This window comes from Talpa europaea, assembly GCF_964194135.1.
Source record: "Talpa europaea genome assembly, chromosome: 6".
NCBI lineage: Eukaryota > Metazoa > Chordata > Mammalia > Eulipotyphla > Talpidae > Talpa > Talpa europaea.
This window is the reverse complement of record NC_140072.1, coordinates 19,044,807-19,061,075: the sequence shown is the minus strand read 5'-3', so window position 1 is coordinate 19,061,075 and position 16,269 is coordinate 19,044,807. Positions and strand designations below refer to the sequence as shown.

Here is a 16,269-nt window from a genome sequence, read left to right as displayed (position 1 = left end):
AGCCAGTCCGCCTGCCCTTCTTCGGGCCGCCGGCTTCACTCGTCACTACTGCGCATGTGCACGGCTGCTACCTAGCACTCTCTCAGCCAGTGAGGGGTGGAGCGAGAGGCGGGCCCTCGTTGCTTGCGCAGGCCCGGGGCATGCGCAGTGCGGGGTCTGAGGCGCCAGCTGTCGATTTGGAAGTTCCGGGGCGGCAGCGCATGCGCTGGGGTGCGCGTTGCCGGTGAAGAGGGGAGCCTGACGACTCGGAAATTTGAATACCTCAGTAGCATGGAGTGTGACCTCATGGAGACTGACATCTTGGAGTCGTTGGAAGATCTAGGGTAAGCCTGCCAGGGCCCGGGGCCCCCCACGCCCACGCCGGCGGCCCCCCGGGAGCGCCTCCTCGGCGCAGCCCGGGACACCTGCCTCTCCACGCCGCGCGCCCGGCGCTCCCACCGGCGTCCCTGTCGCCTCGGGACCCCAGTGCCACGTCCACGGCTGGCCCCGCCGGCTCGGGCCCCCCGGCGGCCACGTCCCCAGCCCGCCCCCGAGCTCCCCGCCGCCGAGTGACCCGCGGCGTTTTCCAGTCATGCGTGTCATTGTCTGGGCTCTGCTGCTCGCCATCCCCGCACCGGGCTTTGCTGGCTCCCCGCCTCCTGCCCTGCCTACCCCCTCACTCCAGAGGTGGCCGAAGTTGATTCTCCGCTGTCCTGCTTGTCCTCCAAACTTCCTGCCGCGGTCTTGAGCCCCTCCTCCTACCCCACCCCACTCCTCTCAAAAAACCTGCTTTGCCCAGTCATCTCTGCAGGCGCCCATGCTGCCCGAGCCCTGTCCGCGCGCTGCGCCCGCCCCGCCAGCCTGACCTGTCACCTGCCTGGGGCCACTGGCAGCTCCCCTGGACCCTGCCACGCACTTACTGAGCCGCTGCTAGCCATGCCCTGAGGGTCGGTGCACCCCCCGAGCGCCGGCAGATTTGCTGTGCTTTCTGTCGCCTGGTAATTACCCAGCAAAGGTGGAAATAGGGTTTCTGTGCGCACTGGGTCACCCAGATCGATGTGCTGGAGATGAATACTCGAGAACTTAGAACCTCTTGGGCACACTGTGATTCCAGAAACAAATCATGTTTTGCCTGCACGTATAGTGACAAAAAGAAAAAAATAGAGATTTAGCTACCTGTATTTATTAGGTGACTAGTCCCTTAGCAAAACCTTGCCCTAGGCTTTTCCGTGACTTGGAAAGCCTTGGGGGGAACCTTACTTCTTTAGGGAGGGACACCATGTGGATTCACAAGGTCTGCCCATTGCAATAAGTTGCTGTCCTGGTAATTTTTTTGGCAAGAAAGTGATAGCACTTACTAGTTTTGTCAAAGTGCATTACCATGGTTATTTTCATGGGGACTCGCTCTGTATTTTTATGAATATTCCAGGCTTTAGGGGGCCTGTTTCTTTGATTTAAAGCTTAAGTAAAATGAAATGGTCTCTTTTGTTGGCAGACATCTCAAACTAAATCGTTTGCTAAGACATGAAACCAGTGAACTTTTGAGGAACATTTGCTCTGCGGCAGTATTGGGGCTTAAGGAAGGATACAGATACGTTTGCTCTGAGAATATGCTGAGAGAATTGAGGAGAGCATCTTTATTGGGAAAGGAAATTAAGCTCTAGGAGCTTCCTAGAAGTAACATTTATGATTCATGTTGAAGGAGGATTAGGGAGGACAGAGGGAGACACCTAAATGTACACATTCTGCTTGGAGGATTCTGCTTGGAGAGATAACAGTTGGTGACATGCCCTTTCTCTGCATAATTGTTCTTTTACCCTCTTTTGAGCGTTTTTTTCTCTTGAGTACTATCAAAGTAAGTGTACTGTAATAATTTGTAATTCGGTAAATAATTGAGGTGGGTTGTAATGTTAACCATAGAATTTTCTGAAAATTTTGTTATAAATTTTAACCGTTACTAGTTTGATGACAGTCATTAACATTCAGCCTTAATTGATGAACGTGTAACAGTTTCAAGGACTGACTGAGACATAATTATATGACTCCTTTATCTCTAGCCTGGCACATATTAGGAATTCACTGACTAGTAGAATAAACTGAAAAGGTTTAAACATGTAGCACAAGTGGGAAATTTCTAGGCCTGGTCTCCTTATTCTAATGTTAATAAGTGGTTTTGAATATAAATGCCAGATTACATATAATCTCATTTTTTGTGTATGATTTTTTTCCCATTCCATTTTACATATAAGCATATAGTTGTATTTTAGAAGGATTGAGGCTTGTCATTTCGCTAATAGCTCTATACCTCTTATTATTGAATTAGCTTATGCATTTTAAAAATTATTTAATTATTTTTAACTGAGATAATATTTGAATGACCCACCAGATCTTGCCACATAGTGCACCCACCTCCAAATTACTGTAATTTACCACTATGGTCCATTGTGCTTCCTTCCCTCTTTGTTATCTTACGCATATTTAATGTGTCACCTTAACTGTTTTATTAACATCTCATTAAAAAGAAGATAAAGTAATCTTCTAAAGAATGTGTTTTTTTAGGAGACTAAGTAGATCAGGTAAAAGGAATCACTTAAATGGTAAAGGATAGAATTGACTTTAGTCATGAACTTAGTATAGAAGATATCACTATATAGATAATTATATATGTTGATTTTTAATGATGTGCTCACACCTCACGCGTGTTGTAATGCAATGTTCTATCAATAAAAATGAAAAAAGAATAAATATTTTAAAATTACTTTGAAAATGACAAAATCTTTAATTCTAGGTATATTCTAGATTGGAGGAAGTAATTTAAAACTTAAGGTGGGGGCCTCCCCTGCTGGCGCAGCGGTTGAGCGCTGGGCTATGAAGCTGCCCGCAGCCTCTACAGCACCAATTCAATTCCCCGGCCACTGGCAAGGGTCCCACATGGCACGCAGACCTCTCCTCCCGCCCACTGCTCCCCTCAGCAGTGTACTTCGGTCCTTCTGCCTGCTCTGCTCCCTGCTCTGGCTCTGGCGAATTCTGTCACCCTGCCGTGCTTCTGACTGTACCCAGTGCTTGTATAAATAAATAAATAAATCTTTAAAAATTAAAAAATAAACCAGTTTGCACTCCCCCCCCAAAAAAAATTAATTAATTAAACTTAAGGTGGGGGGCAAACCTAACCTAATTACTTTTTGGAAAAAATATTTGGAAAATAAAACAAGTTTTATTTCTGAAATTTTAAGGTATCATTAACTATCTCTTGTTAATCTGGTTATAATGTACCATTCAGTAAAAATAAGTGAGTAAGCCTTTGTACACTTTTAGGTAAATATACACAAGTTGAAACAACTTAGTATTTTATGTGATTCTGTTAAATTTCACATTTGTGAAGGGCTGAGCAGTTACCATTTAGCTTAATTTTCTAATGGTTCAATGTCATGCTAAATTTCGTGAGTTTAGAAATTGGCCGTAATTTATTATTAAACTATTGTTCAATTATACAGATAAACATATCTGTAAAACATTGGTGTGATTTTATATTATTCTGAAGTGTCATTTCTCCCCCGGCAGTTACAAGGGATCTTTGCTAGAAGATGGCGCTCTGTCTCAGGCAATCTCTGGTGGAGCCAGTTCACCTGAGTTTACCAAACTCTGTGCTTGGCTGGTGTCTGAATTAAGAGTGCTCTGTAAACTAGAGGAAAATGTACAAGCAACTAACAGTAAGTAAAGATTCGATTTTAGGTGCAAAAGCTAAAAAGTGGGGTATTGTCAGTTGAACATGATTATTATTAAAGTAGAAAATTCAAGTTCTTAATCCTAAAAAAGTTTTGTGAAGAAATCAGATGTTTTTCCTCCACTGTATGTAGAGATAAGGTGGTTCAGAAGTTGAAAAATCAGAATGTAGTCATGCAACTATTAAAAATTGGAAGGAGTTGAAAAGACCCTATTTTCACTGAGATACAGAAAAGCAGTGACAGTAATTGTGTATATAGACTTTCCATTCATTGCAAGACATGATTTTTGAATTCTTACATTGGTGACTGAAACTAGAAATTGGGATGTTTTTTCCTCTTAGGGCTACCACGTTACAGAAGTACATATAACATGTAAAGTAAATGCATAATAAGTCTTTTATACATGGGGAGAAAGAGAACATTTATTAAGACTTAGTGTATTATGATCCGCTTTCTGTATCACAGGAATGCACGACTAGATTCAGTACAGCCAGATCTAGCACCGTCAGATTTATGGCATCGAAAGCTGTTTTGTCTTCGCTTTAGCACTAGCTTGTGGATTCTGCAAAAGAGATAAAAACTTGTCACCTGACCTTGACCATCTTGTTCCCTCCTGTCATAGGTGAACCTATAAGACAAAGAAAAATGCCCACCTATTAACCTACCCTTACGGAGAACTAAACATGTAATCCCTTTTTTTCCCCCCAGAATCCTATTTTGAAGAGCTTAGCTCTACATGATTCATATATTGAATTTGTGCATGTTATTTGCATTCAGTACTAAATATTATAGAGAGTATAATGTAACAGTAATGATAGCAGTAGTTTACACATATTGAGCATTCACTGTGTTCTAAGCACTGTACCTTTGTTAACTCATTCAGATCTCAAGGCAACCCCTTAAGGCAGGTTTTATTATTCTTTTATATATTAAACAAAGAAGTACAATGAGGTCAAATACATTGCCTGAGGCCACACAGCCAGGATTCAACCCCAGAAGTCAAATTTGAGATCCAGTCCTCTTAATGCTGTACTGCCTCTTAACCTAACATTTCAGAGATTGTTGGAACTTTTGAAAACACTTATACTAGATGATAACTATTAATCTGTAGCCCCTTAGTTCAAACAAAAGCATTATCTAGAAACCAATTTATAAAACAGGTAGAAATATAGCTGTTGTAATGGATGTTAAATGGGACCACTATTAGTGTAACTAACCTCCTCTTCTTCCACAGCTGCCTCTGAAGGAGTGCTGTGGAACTTTAGTGTTTATAGAACAGAGTTTGCAAACCATGGATAAATTCAGTCTTCCCATTTTACAGATAAGAAAATAGACTCAGGTCAAATGACTCTCAAAGTTTGTTAGTTAATTTTTAACACTCTGCTGTTCACTGGAGAACCATAAAAACAGTAAGAAAGCAAGCATTGTTGGGCCTCCCTGGTGGCGCAGGGAGTTGAGCACAGCACTGAGTCTATCCGCAGCATCTGCAGCATGAGTTCAATCCCAGGCCTGCCAGGGAGCAACCCACATGATGCAGCAGACCTCTCCTGTCTCGCCCGCTGCTCCCCTCAGCAGTGTATTTCAGTCAGTCTGCTTCTCTGTTCCCCACTCTGTCTCTGGTGAGTCCTCTCACCCCCAGCACATCTGGCCTGTGCCCCAGTTCTTGTATGCATAAATAGATAAATCTTTAAAAAAAAAAAAAGCATTGTTTTCCCTTGGTACATAAAATGAACTCTATGCTGTTTGGGAATATAGAACTGCAAGTATGTTGACTATTGTCAAAATTAATCTAACTGGAAATAATTAGACAAATGAAATTGGACATTAGTATAGTGGTTATTTACTTCATGGTTCGTGGTGAGAAGAAACCAATGAGTGTGACAGTACTTGGGAAAGGCTTCCCCAAGGAGCAAGAAGATAGGACTGGGGTAGATAAATAGTATATTATAAAGGAGGCAAGAGTAGAGAGCAGAGAGCCAGTCAGTCACAGGGAATAAACTTAAATGAAGGCATACAAGTGAAAATGAGATTGACAGTTGCTGGCATAGTGAGAATACCAGTCTGGCACAAAGGGAATGTTTGTGGAAGCAATCAGTAGCTACTACATATATCTAATAGAGACAACTATATTATATGCTGGAAAAGGCAAAGTAGAAAGACTATAAAGAATTTTTGAAAACACACAGAAAATTAGATCCACTGGAGCAGAAATTAAGAAGCCATTACATAGTCTCAACCCAATGAAAATAGTTGAAGAACAAGAAAATTACCAGTGATATAAGGATGGTCTTAGAAGGGAAAGGAACTTGTATTGGGAACATCCTATTGAAAATTTCAATTTATATACAATTGTTTTGCTACTTGGAAAAACAATATTTTTTTATTAAGTATAATCATTTTAATTCTTAAAAGGCCCAAGTGAAGCTGAAGAATTCCAGCTTGAGGTGAGTGGGCTACTAGGGGAGATGAACTGTCCATATCTTTCACTGACATCTGGGGATGTGACCAAGCGCCTTCTTGTTCAAAAGAACTGCCTCCTTCTGCTCAGTAAGTTCTTGGCTACTAAATGTAACTATTTTCTGTTTATGTCTTCCATGACTTAAACCAGTTGTTATTGTTTAGTTTCACTATAGAGTTAATTCAAAAATACTACTTTTAAATAAAACTTTTGTTAAATTTCTGATTAAAAAGCAAATGGTGGGCCTGTGCACCCGTAGCATTGTTTTGTAATTGCTGTTCTTTTATCAGTTAATTTTGGTGCTACTCAGACTATTGTGATTCACCTCTGGTGAACAAAGTTAGTGCTGGAATGTTTCAGGTGTGTGATTATTCAGCCTGAGTGGTCTAGACTAGAAGCAAATTTTCAAATAAAAAGAAAGTGGGGGAATAATAAAGTTTTTTTTAAAGCTAATTTAAAATTCTTTGTCTTACTGATATCCCATTGGGGCTAATTGAAAGTTTTGATTTGCTTTGCTAATATGTCAAATTACAGTGTGAAATTTTCTGAAATACTGTAGTAGGTGGTTATGCTAGAAATCAATTTTTATGAAAAGTTCTTTCATGTTTATTATATGTGAACTCATTTTTCTTGTCACCATGAAAACGGCAAGTGGGTTCACAACTTTTTTGGCCTTAAACTTTCCAATAAACTCAACCACTAGTCTTAACTTGAAATTTTTGCAGCATTCTGAAAACACATTTAGATTAAACTTTGGTTTACAGAATATTATAGTCATTATAACAAACACAGTTAATGAGTTTTTTCTGCTGTTTATCTTTAGGAATGCACTGATCTTCTGAAAAATGATACAATTCCAATTTTAAAGAATCTGTAATTTTAAAGAATCTGTTTTTAAAACGTGTTCATAGGTTCCCATTATACTTAGGCACTAAGTTATTCCAGAATCACTTCACTTTCCTTTTGTCAAATGATTGTTACTGGAGGATATGTGCACATAATGTTAGATACTGCTTTAGGTATTGATACTGCTGTGTATAGCTCTTATACATGCATTCAGTATTCTTCTAACCGACTCAGCCACTGTGCATTTATTGATTCTTCCTTTGTAGCACTGTGTGTCCTTACCAATACCAAATATTTGGCACTTAGAATATGTTGTCTTACATAGGTAGATAACATGTGTTGATAGCTTAGTTATGACCCTGAATTGCTAATGCTTCCAAAGAGCTCAGAATTTTTAGTGCTAATATTTATTTATAAAATACATTTATAAAATACATTTAACTCTTGTTTCTTAAGTAGACTGTGTTGGACATTATTATGTTAGGTATATGGCCATAATTATACATTTTAATGTGCTCCACTTCAAAAGCTCTACAAGAATATTTAACTCTTTACTCCTCAAGAAAATGACTGAATCAACTAAAAGTATTCTGTTCTTTGAGTTCTTCACACACACACTCAACGCACACACACCACTCACTTCTCACTTGCTTCTGTTTATCTTTGCTGCTGTTATTTCCCTTCCTAAAATAGTCCCTTCAGATTGTAGCCTTACTTTCATTCTAGTATTTATGTACATATTCTCTACTCACTTTGTGTAACTATTTCTCATCTTTGCAAGTATTGTCACATCTTGATGCTATAATTTTGCTTCTTATGGCTCTCTATCTAATTTGAATTTTTTAATACATTGTGTTTGAGGGAGGAGGTAAACCAACCTCATTAGAATTGTTAGTAAAATAGAAAAAGTAGTTTGAATGAGTGGCTAAAAAAACTTTTATTATGTCAGGTTAAAAACTGGTTTAGCTGTTTATTGACTTTTCTGGTGTTGGGTTATTTCCCTTAGGTAAAGTAAGTTAACTCTGAGTACCTAAAAGATGAAGAAATAGTCATCTGTGCATATATTCTTCATCCTTAACTAGATTGTCAATAAAGATAAACCTTTTTGTTTTGCATCATGTTTTCATTGCCGTTCCTAGTACTTAAGCCACATCAGTTACAATTAATGTTTTTTGATGGTATTTGTATTGGTGAACTAATTTTATGAATGCGGACCTGTGTTGTCCCAAATTTAGAGAACCAGCTTATTAAATCATATATGATTTTTCTAGAACAAGGGTTGGCAACCTCTTTCTTAAAGGGCCAGATAGTAAATATTTTTCATGTTGTGGCTGTAAGGTATATCTGTCTCAACTACTTAACTCTGCCATTATAGTATATAAACAGCCTCAAATGATACATAAATGAATGAGTGTAGCAGTGTTCCAGTAAAACCTTATTTATCAAAACAGTGATTATTTTCCATGACAGTGGTTTAATGTTTTGATGTATAAACTCATACCGTTTACTATTTAGAACATGTTAAGAATTTTGCAAGCCTTATTTGGAATGACTTAGAATTTAGAAATTTCCAGAAACTTTAGCTGTATTTATCAGAAATAATCTGCCAAAATTAGGATGCCTGTACCTGTAACATTACACCTTGGGTATAGGAAATGAGATATTGGAACTGACCCTTCTTTTGTACTTCTATGAGGACTTAAAATAACCTAGAAAATGTCTTTTTCCAAAACTATCTTCCTTATATTGTCAGAGGTGCTCACTTTGTCACATAACCTGAAATCCTCAGAAACAAATGATTATTAATCTTTATAAAAATGTAAATGTTCTTTGGTAGGTTAAAGGAATAAGACTGAATTCAGATTGAACTGAATTATCTAAAGCAGATTGCAGCCTTCATTACACATGGTTGAAATCGACACACAGGGGGATGTTGCTGATGCCAAGAAGTGATTAGAAAGTTTTGTTTGTTTTGTTTTGTTTTTGGAGGAGAGAATAGGGATAAGGAAAGTTGGGGGAAGGGAATCTTAAGAAGAATGTAGATGTAATAGGGGGTTTTGTGAACAGCTGAAGGGTGACAGTCAGATACTGGGAAAGGAACTTTTGAGAGTTAATGCCTTTCCCACTTTCTATACACTGAACTTTGACTGCTTATATATGTTTCATACCAATTTTCTAGAGAGACTGCCTAAATACTGGAAGGCAAGGTAGTTATATCACTGGTGGATGTCATTTGTAAGAAGGGGGGAAAATAATCTCTTTAGCTCTCACTGATAACTAGTCAGCTGCTGCCTTTTGCAAACTTAATAACAGATGCCAACCCCTGTTCTGGAGGCTCCTTGGTAGAGTGGAATTCACTGGTTTTTAGATGTGATCTATCTTGATCCTTTGTTTTCAAAGAATTGCTTATTTTTAAATAGGTCATTATTATATGTTGATTAAACACCTGAATTATAGAGCTAGTGTAAATGTTACGTCATTTACAGGTAACAATGGTTTTCCTTTCTTGTTTTTATCCATTCCTGCAGCTTTAAAAGTTACATATCATTAGGTCTATAGAGTTGTGACTCCAGATTTATGACTATTAACTGTAGCTATAACTCATTTTGAAATCTTATTTTGTTTACTTCAGCATACCTCATCTCAGAACTAGAAGCTGCCAGAATGCTCTGTGTGAATACTCCTCCAAAAAAAGCTCAAGAAGGAGGCGGTAGTGAGGTCTTTCAAGAGTTGAAAGGCATATGTATTGCTCTAGGAATGTCCAAACCTCCAGCCAATATAACTATGTTCCAATTCTTCAGCGGGATTGAAAAAAAAGTAAGACCTTTAGTACCAGATTGTAGTGTATTAAAGGGATAGTCCTACATTTGTTTGAAATGGAGCAAGCTAATTTCTCTTATTGGGAACCTAATGTACATGTAATCAAATAACTGTTACTAAATGAATTTGGGGTTTAAATCCTGGATAGATACCTTAAAGAGAAATTAGTGTTTTTAACGTGTTAGTATGATTATTTTTCTAAAAAGAAAATTTTCACTTTGATTTATAAGCTGAAATAAGATAGATGCAATGTAAAAAGAATTAAGACTTAAATCCTTTTAAACAATATTTTATTTTATCATTGAACTTTGATGCAGTTAATTTTTAGGTTACCACCCTCCTCCCGTTGACTGGACAGAAAAGATGCTAATGTTTTTGGTTTCTAGTCCATTCTAAGTCTTACATTTCAGTTGGCAAATTAAATTTGTTGTTAACAAGCTGTTATATATGGAAATTAGTTATTTTAAACGCCATACCTTATTAACAGTGGAGAGTTTTTTGTGTGTATTTGATTAGGAATTAACAATTTTAATAAAATGTTAATGAAAGAAGAGAATGATATTTATTATAGCAGAGGTATTCTCTCTGTGCATCTCTGCCTGACTCTTAAGAATTGGTACATTTGCATTATGGGGTAGGTGGACACCATGATGCACCAATCTGGCTGAACACTCCAGGGGAGCAGCAGTATCTCCTTAGTCCGTATTTTTCTGTATGTTCATTCATCCATCCAGCAAATAAACATTGAGTGCCTGCTGTTTTGAGGCACTGTTGTAGGTACAGTGAAGAAATCATACTTCTAGAGGTATATAAGGAGTGGGACAAGCGAGTGTCATTAATGTGTGGGTCTTTTACATTTCAAAACATCCTCCACCTTTGTCTCTGTCAGGAATCTTCTCTCAGGATGGCAAGATATGATGGGAATTGGGAAGATAAGGAGGATATGTTTTATTTTTAGATTTATTTGTTCATATATTTATGTTTTTGTGTCAGTTAAAGGAAACATTAGCGAAAGTTCCACCTAATCATGTGGGAAAGCCTTTATTGAAGAAGTCAATGGGACCAGCCCACTGGGTGAGTGGTGATCATCTTGAGTAAACTTTATAAGGAACCACCTATTTCTTGATTTTTATGTTGTCCTCAAATGTGTCATATTTTTGATGAACATCGTTAGAACCAGTTTGTGTGAATATTAAGATTTATGCAGAATAATTTTATTTGTTTAGTATTGAAGCGTTTTTCTCATAATGTAAATATCTCACACAGCTCTTTAGAGTAAATTGAAGTTCACGATGATGCATATTCCTAGTTACCAAATGGTTGCCTTCAAGCCAAAAACTGAGTAGAGCTGAGCTTCACACAGTGAATTATGGAAAAGCTAAATGAAAATTTTGTACTTACATATTCTTTATTATGCTTTGAGACAGGGTCATTTTAGTAAGTTGTTGTTATAACATATTGTTGGATATTTTGTGGTTCAGTAATGAGTGAAATAGTTTCTTTCCTTTTGGAACGGGGGAAATCTATCTGATTTAAATTCTACTTTTTTAAATTTCATTTCAGGAAAAGATAGAAGCAATTAACCAAGCCATAGCCAATGAATATGAAGTTCGGAGGAAGCTGCTAATAAAACGTTTGGATGTCACTGTCCAGTCCTTTGGCTGGTCTGACAGAGCTAAGGTATACATTAAATAATTTAAAAGAGTAGAGTATTTGTAGACAGGATCTTTCTACATTCCTAGCTCAGTTTAGATACAGTGGCGATTACAATAGAAATATGAGGACATATAGAAATTGTTCTTTAATGAATTGCTAAGTAGCCACTCTTTAAGCTATTTAGCAATAAAGAATTTATTTTTTCCAATTTTTAGTATTTTTCAACAAAATTATTGTAGATCTCACTACAAATTCCCATTTGTGAGCAGAACAAAGAGAATATCTTAAAATTACTAAAATAATAAATTTTTAAATTACTTGTTTACCATAATTTATGCTAGCAATTTAATTTGCTAATTAAAATTTGCAGATAGGACATTATTGTGTCCCAAAACTTAGGCTACTTTGATTTGCATTTAATTGATTCCTGTCCAAAAAAATTTTTTATATTTGTTTAAACTTACATGCTCTTGGTGGATTTTCTCTTTTAACTCTCTGCTCATTTATTTTTTTGTCTGTGTTTCAAATACATTTAAATGACTAATCCAAGTTTCCAAATTGCCTAATGATTTAATCTCTCTGGAGCTAGCAATCTTAATCATTAATTTAGACTTCTACTAAATACTTAAAGCAGGCCTTTCTTTTTTCTTATTTATAATAGAGGAATATTAAGAGGGTTATTACTTTTAAAAGAAATATATCACTAAACATACTTAGTAGAAATTAGTTGCAGCTTATAATTTTTTATCTCTAGTAAAGTAAGATAGAAGAAAAATTTCTGAAATGGGCTTACATTCCTTTATTTCAATAGGTAGATGAAAATGTTTGATTAATGGCAAGAGGAATCCATTTTACCTCTTAATTCAGCAGTCCTAGAGGAAGTCCCTCTCCCCTCTGTATCCTTCCTTCACCTGTCCCCTGCTGTAATTCCTTGCATATTAGCAGGTCTGTTTGCAATGCTGTAAAATAGTTCTGGACTAGATTGGCGTAATGATTAGAGTATATACAGCTTTGTCTTCCCATCTGTAGCTTTAACCTGTTTAGTAGAGTGTTTCTATGTTATTTTGAAAATTGACATTTGTCTTTAAATACTTTCTTTCAACAGAGTCAAACAGAAAAATTAGCAAAGGTTTACCAGCCAAAACGCTCAGTCTTATCTCCTAAAAGTGCTATTTCTGTTGCCCATCTTTTGGCTGCAAGACAAGACTTGTCAAAGATTTTAAGGACAAGTAGTGGTTCTGTAAGAGAAAAGACTGCTTGTGCCATCAATAAGGTGATTATAGAGTACTTTTAATTTTCTTATAAATGCATTTATTTTTATTTATAAAGTGAATTTCAAATATCTTTCTTATCCCATAGGTGTTGATGGGCCGGGTTCCTGACAGAGGAGGTAGACCCAATGAAATTGAACCTCCACCCCCAGAGATGCCACCATGGCAGAAAAGGCAAGATGGCCCCCAGCAGCAAGGAGGAGGCCGAGGAGGAGGGAGAGGTGGTTATGAACATTCTTCTTATGGAGGACGAGGAGGTCATGAACAAGGAGGAGGGAGAGGTGGACGTGGTGGCTATGACCATAGTGGCCGAGGGGGAGGAAGAGGAAATAAGCACCAAGGAGGCTGGACAGATGGAGGGAGTGGAGGAGGTGGTGGATACCAAGATGGTGGTTATCGAGATTCAGGTTTCCAACCAGGTGGCTATCATGGTGGCCACAGTGGTGGCTATCAAGGTGGTTATGGTGGCTTCCAAACATCTACATACACAGGAAGTGGGTACCAGGGTGGTGGATACCAGCAAGACAATAGATACCAAGATGGAGGGCACCATGGTGATCGAGGCAGTGGTCGTGGAGGCCGAGGTGGACGTGGAGGCCGAGGTGGACGTGGTGGCCAGGGAGGAGGTTGGGCTGGAAGGGGGAGCCAGAATTATCACCAAGGGGGACAATTTGAACAGCACTTCCAGCATGGAGGTTATCAGTATAATCATTCTGGATTTGGACAGGGAAGACATTATACTAGTTGAGGCTACACTACCTTATGTTTTGCTAGAGCTCAAGTAATAGAAACTTAGTTTCAGAACCTGAATCCAGCATCTATTTTGAATTAATGTGAGACCACAGATGGCAGGCAGATTCCTGCTTGGCATAGCATTTGTAGGTCTTCATTCTTCTGTTGTTTTGATTTTTTTTTTTTAATGGACTTACATAATGCTGTTTATTTGAGAAACACATGCAACATCTCTCCTTTGTATGAAGAATTTTTTAAAAGGTAATTAAAATTGCCTTTAATTGACCAGTAGACTAATTCCACAGTCAGAACATGCATACTTTTTTGAAGAAATTACTTGAATAAGTAGTTTTCAATATGCAGTTTTGAAAAATGAGGTTTCTCCTAGATTTTTTTAGATTTACAACTAGGAAACCTTCCTCATATTAATGATGCATTTTTATGTGTTTTCCTTAAAGTATTCTAATACCTATTTTCCAAGCACAGTTCTGCCCTGATTGGTTTTTTATTCAGAGAGGTTATGCCACATCTGCTTCATGATAGAACTTCTAGGTCAGTTCCTATTAAATGAGCTCTTCTGCAGATAGCACATTCAGTAGCCTTATCTTTTTGATGGAATACTGTACCATATGCTCAACTCTGAAAACCTTGAACACGGCCAAAATCCATAAAGACTATAAAAGCAAACTAAGTTGTGAACCTATAGTAAATGTAGGCATTTAGTTAAGTATAGCAATTCAAACTGACCTGCATCCATTCAAAACAAGTTCCTCCTTTAACCTTATTTTTACTTGAAATCTGCTAGAAGAAACAGCAAACTGAAATTTGTTTAATGCACGAGTTAATACCACTGGCTCAGCAAATACAATTTAGTTTGCTTTGGACAGGAGACTTTTTTTGTAATGGAAGAAATGCACTACCAAGTAAGAGGACAGATTTTTGCTTAGTGCAGGAGGCCCTTTATTATTGCTGCAGAAAACAAAAGCCTGGCTGAGTTGATGTTTTACATTCTCCTTTACTGAAATCCAACTGATGGTTCTTGCTGGGTTTTTGTATACGTTGTCAAGCTGTGAAAGAAAGTGGCTAGAGGCGTGCTTTGTGTGAAAGGTGAGCAATAAAGTATCTGTTCATTCTCTCTTTGGTTTGAATTTGATTTTAGCTATTTTTTCACAGAACACTTGCTTCAGACATGGGCTAAGGCCTTGTTCATCCAAAAATTGAGTGTTTCCTTAAAACATAACTTGTAGTGAAAGATAACACTTTAAAATCTTCAATTGAAAAATTGCTATTCCCAAATTTATTTTTTACTGTAATGTAGCTAGGAAACTTCACTACTTGACTATGGCCACTGGGTGTAGCTGTTGCTACACAATGTATTAGACAAAGATAAAGTAATAGCCCTAATTATTTAGGATTGTGTTGTTTTAAGTTTGTCATTCCTAAGAGTGAGGAACATTTTTCTTACAAAATATTGAATTGAAAATATTAATAAATATTTGTAAAAAAGAGATAGTATTTCTTTACCTGCTTAATTGGGTTTTTTAGGGAAAAGAAGTCATCCCTTTTTTAAAAGATTCTATTTATGAGGCCTCCCTGGTGGCACAAGGGGTTAAGACGCAACTTATGAAACTATTTGCAGCCACTGCAGCACAAGTTCGATCCCCAGCCAGGGAGGTACCCACATGGTGCAGCAGACCTCTCCTGACTCGCCCTCTGCTCCCCTCAGCAGTGTATTTCAGTCAATCCACCTAGTCTGTTCCCCACTGTCTCTGGTGAATCCTCTCACTCTTGCGCCACACACACAAACACCTCTGGCCTGTGCCCCAGTTCTTGTATACATAAATAAATCTTTAAAAAAAAAAAAAAAGATCTTATTTGCTATTGAGATAAACACATTTTTAAAAAAAATTTATTGAGGTAATACTGATTTATATCATTGTTTATATTTTGGAAGTATAAGATCACCCATTTCAGTGGTTGTTATCATGAAACACCCCCTCCAAAGCACCCACAGCACTCACGGTCTTCACCCAGGGCCTTGGCAACCCCCTCCAATGCCCCGAGCCAACCTCTGGGCAACATAGGCAGATTTCAGATGGAGTCCAGATTCTACCTCAGCAGCCTCCTCCAATTCCCGGGGCTGGCCTCTGGTCAACCAAGGCGGTCTCCAGGCTGAGTCCAGGTTCTGCCTGCTTTTGACTTCTGCACCCTAATGTTGTGTCAGGCAACATCACACCATCAAGGAAACTGGACTCGTAAAGCACACTGTTCTGCCAGGATGCTGCCGAGAATGCAGAACCTGGCTTTTTTATTGAGTGATTTTACAGTCAATTACTGATGGCAGTGCGCAAAGAGAAAAGAGTGGGCCTCCCCAGTGGCGCAGTGGTTGAGCGCTGGGTTGCGAAGCTGCCCAGCCTCGGCAGCACCAGTTCAATCCCCGGCCACTGGGTGGGGGTCCCACATGGAGCGCAGATCTTTCCTGCCGTGCCCGCTGCTGCCCTCAGTAGTGTACTTCGTCAGTCTGCCTGTTCTGATCTCTGGCTCTGGTGAATTCTCTCACCCTCCCCCCCCCCCCCCCCCCCGCTTCTGACTGTACCCAGTGCTTGTATAAATAAATAAATAAATCTTTTTAAAAAGAAAAAAGGTAGGAGGTAGGAATATATGCTTAGATTATCTAGACTTTTGGGGGCAGTAAGTCTGTGAATATGAATTATATATATAGCCCCATTTCAAGGTCCAAAGTTTGAAGGTCGAATTAAACTTACAACCCTCACTCCTGGTT

General features: G+C 38.4%; 1 protein-coding gene across 1 annotated transcript; it reads left to right on the top strand.

The window, feature by feature from the left end:
- Positions 1–255: 255 nt before the first annotated feature.
- FAM98A (family with sequence similarity 98 member A) lies at positions 256–13,824 on the top strand. Its single transcript, XM_084235845.1, has 8 exons — positions 256–323; positions 3,541–3,689; positions 6,117–6,251; positions 9,641–9,825; positions 10,822–10,902; positions 11,392–11,508; positions 12,590–12,757; positions 12,844–13,824. The coding sequence occupies exons 1-8, from the start codon at positions 271–273 to the stop codon at positions 13,501–13,503; spliced, it is 1,548 nt and encodes a 515-aa protein (XP_084091971.1). The 5' UTR covers positions 256–270; the 3' UTR covers positions 13,504–13,824.
- The last annotated feature ends 2,445 nt before the right edge of the window (positions 13,825–16,269 follow it).

Excerpts from the sequence above, each read along its gene's own strand:
- FAM98A (XM_084235845.1), top strand. The coding sequence starts at position 271 with ATGGAGTGTGACCTCATGGAGACTGACATCTTGGAGTCGTTGGAAGAT. Across the intron at positions 11,509-12,589 it reads GCTGGTCTGACAGAGCTAAG|AGTCAAACAGAAAAATTAGC; the intron begins GTATACATTAAA and ends TTCTTTCAACAG. Across the intron at positions 12,758-12,843 it reads CTGCTTGTGCCATCAATAAG|GTGTTGATGGGCCGGGTTCC; the intron begins GTGATTATAGAG and ends CTTATCCCATAG.